At 36.1% G+C, this 4660-nt stretch overlaps 1 protein-coding gene across 5 annotated transcripts in view; it reads right to left on the reverse strand.

The window, feature by feature from the left end:
* Nucleotides 1-4660, reverse strand: part of rerea (arginine-glutamic acid dipeptide (RE) repeats a) — a 187380-nt gene that overhangs the window by 30473 nt on the left and 152247 nt on the right. For all 5 annotated transcript variants that reach the window (XM_016549078.1, XM_016549075.1, XM_016549076.1 and 2 more), the window contains one exon: nt 3408-3506. In XM_016549078.1, coding sequence (XP_016404564.1) covers nt 3408-3506 — 99 coding nt within the window. The remainder of the gene's footprint in view (nt 1-3407; nt 3507-4660) is intronic.

Below are 4660 nucleotides of genomic sequence, written 5' to 3' on the forward strand. Positions count from 1 at the left end.
TAAATGATTTTAGCAAATGGCTGCAATATAACAAAGAGTGAAAAATTTAAGGGGGTCTGAATACTTTCCGTACCCACTGTATATATATATATATATATATATATATCTCCAAATACGTTTTTGTTTACCTAATACATATATTTATTATGTATGATGCATGTATAAATACACACACATACAGTATATATTTGAACAAATATTTACATGTTCATATTAAATATATAAACATATCATTTTTCCTAAATATATACATGCATGTATGTGTATTTATATATACATAAAAATACACAGTACACACATACATATATTAGGTAAACAAAAGCTTATTTGGATGCGATTAATTGTTTGACAGCATATATATATATATATATATATATATATATATACACACAAAAAATGTTTGAATTTAGTGGTTACTGGATATCAATCAGTGTTCATTCATAGTTATGCAAATAGTGCTTTGTTATAATCATTTCTCACAATTACAAAAAAAAAAGACACTGTAATTTATTATACTATTTAATATATTTATACTATTTTATTCAACATTAAATTAACATTAATATATTTCAAAGTTAGATTTTAACAACATTTTTGTACAATACTTTCTGCACTGTGTTTGGTCACCACTTGTCCCATGTAAATTCTGGGTCCTAAAGCAAAACAGTTGAAAACCACTGAGCTAAACAACCATGTAACCTTCTAAGTGGGTGGTCAGTTTCATGGTCCACTGGAAAATGTCATAGTCTGCTGTACCGGAAGGTTTTAAACATTCTTCCCATCTCCAAAGACCCACCTCTCTTTATTCATGTGCACTGAGATTAATATTAAGGAGGGAGGTGTTTGATTGGAAAAAATGTGCAGGCTTCATCGTTCGCCACCGGGGGGCTGCAGCCTTGCCAGGTTACCCGCTGCCGCGCACAGAACTTCAACTTATCTGGAGTTTCACGCTGTCATTCGTCAACCCGCGACAAGCCCGAGATAATATGCAGCAGGGCAGAGGAGCAGATCGCAGCCCTCACTGTGGTCATATATCAGACACCCTGAAAAACAACACTCTGTGCTATTTTTTTTCTGCTTGTGTTTCAAAACCCAGTGAGCTGAATTTTTGGGCATCACAGGCACATTCGAACACAGCCTCTCTTAAAGGGATAGTTCACCCCAAAATTAAAACCATTCACTCACCTGCATGTCGCTCCATATCTGACTTTCTTTTGATTTTTGAAATGACATGAGGATGATTAAATTAGCAAATTGTAATTTTTAGATCTACCCACTATTTGTTGGGTAATTAACTGCACTACCTTCCAAAAGTTTGGTGTCAAGTTTTTTTCCCCCCCGATATTTTTAATGTTTCTTTTAGTGCTGTCAAACGATTAATTGCGATTAATCGCATCCAAAATAACAGTTTTTGTTTGCATAATATATGTATGTGTGCTGTGTATATTTATTAGGTATATATAAATACACACACATGCATGTATATATTTCAGAAAAATATGTTGTTTATATATTAAATATATTTATTTATAATATAAATTATATGAATATAAATATAGACATGTAAATATTTTCAAAATATATACTGTATGTGTGTGTATTTATATATACATAATAAATATACACCGAACAAAAACTTTTATTTTCGGATGCGATTAATCGCGATTAATCATTTGACAGCACTATTTATTTGTATACTTTTAAAGTTTCTTTGAAAGCCTCTTTTGCTCAGCAAGGCTGCCTTTTAATCAAAAGCATAGTAAAAACAGCAATATTGTAAAATATTATAATTTGAAATAGCTTTCTTATTTGAATACATTTAAAAAAAATATTGGCATAACCAATTCCCAAACAAACAATGAGGCTCTTTTTGGTATGTCTGCATACAGTTTTTAGCCCAACCCTAAGGGAAATATATATATATAAAAAACCCTCACAGCGGACTAATATATCTTACACTGCATTACTAAAATGGCTTACAAGATAAAAGGGTGTTACATATGACATGCCATTTAAGAGCATTACTACAGGGTCTAAAAGAATTCTCCAGATAAACTGTGGCATGGAAAAAGAAATAAAATGGCACGCTCTTTCTTTCTGCTACTGAAAGCGCTGCAGGCTAGTCGAAGGGAAGAGAGGCTCAGAGGGCCGTGTCGAGTGGCTAAGGGAGACGGGTGACAAGTGACCCTGAAGAGGGGATGATTCTGTCATTTCTGAGACAGTCACTGTCACTTTTATTCACACTTCAAAAAGGAGCGATGGAAAAAGAGCAGGAATAATGAGGCCGTGGACCTGCAGGCCGAAAGAAAGAGGGAAAGCGAGGGATGATAAATAAATGAGGAGCAGCGGGGCTGGAGCGAGCATCCAATGTCAGGGGTACATTTACACCTGTCCCTCAAGGCTGCAGGGCTGCAAAAGCACAACTTGAAATCAGATCGGGGGAGCGGTGTCCTTGACAGTGCAGCGGTGGCCTGGCTGGGTTACAGATGGGGAGGAGGGGGCGGCTTGCCTGCCCCAAACAGCCTCCTGCGGGGTGCGCGCACACCACCGAGAAAAAATACCAACAGTGGTGTAATCGAGGCCTGCGCTCATGCAATATTTATTCTGCATCTCTATTATTCATCTCAGACAGACTGTTATATAGTTCGCTTCACACACGCTTCTCCCGCATACATTAAAAAACAGGCCCACACTCGGTTAAACATGCCGATGCAAATCGATATGCACAGGCTAATTGATCTTTTTTAATGGGCTTGCTGGCACCATTAACACGAGCCCTATTTTAAAAATTCTGCCTTGTAGCTTTTAGTGAGTGTGTACATATGTACATATATACTCACACAAACATGAGTATTGATTTTACTGGGAAAAAAATGGCAGCATATTAAAGCCTCTTGTGATGGAAACGAGGTAGTTAGGACACTTCTTGAATATTTATGTTTAGAAATCGAGTTCACTTGACGATGGTGAGGTTTCGGCACTGGGTGCGAACCATGAATATGTTATAAGGTATTTTATATATAAATAAATGATTTGTCCTGGGCTTTTCTACGATTCTATGGTTAAAGGTAAATGCATAATCACATTTAAGGTTGTTATAGACATCACTGATCTCTTTCTATCTTTGTTTTCCTTATATTTTAATGACTGAAGCACAAAATGCTTTCAGGTACTTGGATCAAATTTAAGTCTCTAACACAAGCTGACCAAGACTTTCTTTCCCCCTCCTTTGCTTCTCCCTCACTGGGAAGATTTATTCCACAGGCCATAAACAGGATGCAGCTGCCCTTTTCTGCTGGAGGAGTTGGAATCCTGAGCGCTTTTCAGCGGACGACACAAAGCCAGTAATGCAGCGAAATCCGGCCTTCTCTCGCCACATAATGAAGAAAGTTAACTTGTTCACTCACCACTTCATCCTCTGACCAGCACTTCTCAATCAGCCTGGGTACTGGTTTCTTCACCAGCCGCTGCAGGGCTTTTCCTGCATCATAGCTGCTCTCATGAAGCTGTACGAAAGAAGACAGAGCACAAATTCACATTAATGATAGTTGTTTTGGAAATTTACATTTATTGTAGTTTGTTAATATATGAGTTACTTGTAATGTTACTTTTTTTTTTTTTTTTTAAATGGAGTCAGCTATACTACCACTTACTGTTTAAATATGTAACTATTCAACAATATAATCATCTGAATAAATCATGTGAAAAAAGTTAGGGCAAGAGTATAAAAACTTATTATTAATAATACTTATTAACAATAATATTTACTAAATGTGTTATAAGCAAATGTTAATAAAACTTGAGTTAAAACCACAAAAAACAAAACAAATAAACCTAGAACATACCCTAATTTAACCATAATGTGAGTCGACAAAACGAAATACCAGTAAATACTAGGGGTGACCCTGAATAGTCGAAGATTCGATGCTTCGATAGGAGAAGCATGATTCGACTATCAGTCTCAGTCGAATATTCGCGGGGTGTTATGATCATGCTATTTTGGCTATAAGGGGGTGCTCAAATGTCTGATTTCACGACAAAAGGAGTTCATTCAGAGCCGCGCACACACGTTCATGTGCATTCGAGGCATTTTGTGCAGATAGCCTATAAGTCGAAATATTAACGTTATGTTGTATAAATAACGAAGTGTATTCTATATGAGATAAATTACGAGTTAAATCCCACTGATTAAAAACCTGCTATCAAATACTTCATTCTACTGGTCATCTTTAGCGCGTGCAGCTCAAAACAGAAATGCCGAACAATAACTACCGTCATATACATAACGTTATAATGAGAGCACAGTTTAAAATGTTTTCTCCCAATAAGTTAATATGCAGCCTATTAAGATAATGCTGTAAATAAGAATCTGAAAAGAAAGAAGCTTCAAATAAATATTTTAACGTGCGTGAATAAATCCAACCACCCCTATGGATTTAATTTTCACTTTTTATAATCCGTGACCGACAGAGGAGCATCTTGGCGGCAGCGATTTAAATCTTTAGCAAGACTCAAATTGACACAGGCAGAGTGAAAAAGGATTTTTTCGATCAGGTAGGGTACAAGTGATTTTAAAACATTTCAGCCAGTTTATATATATCGTGTATATATTATTTATCTCGAATAAGATGCATTTGGTTGAGTTGCGCTGCAGTAAAGC

Source organism: Sinocyclocheilus rhinocerous, unplaced genomic scaffold, assembly GCF_001515625.1.
Source record: "Sinocyclocheilus rhinocerous isolate Xijiao unplaced genomic scaffold, SAMN03320098_v1.1 scaffold72, whole genome shotgun sequence".
In the NCBI taxonomy this organism is placed as follows: Eukaryota; Metazoa; Chordata; class Actinopteri; order Cypriniformes; family Cyprinidae; genus Sinocyclocheilus; species Sinocyclocheilus rhinocerous.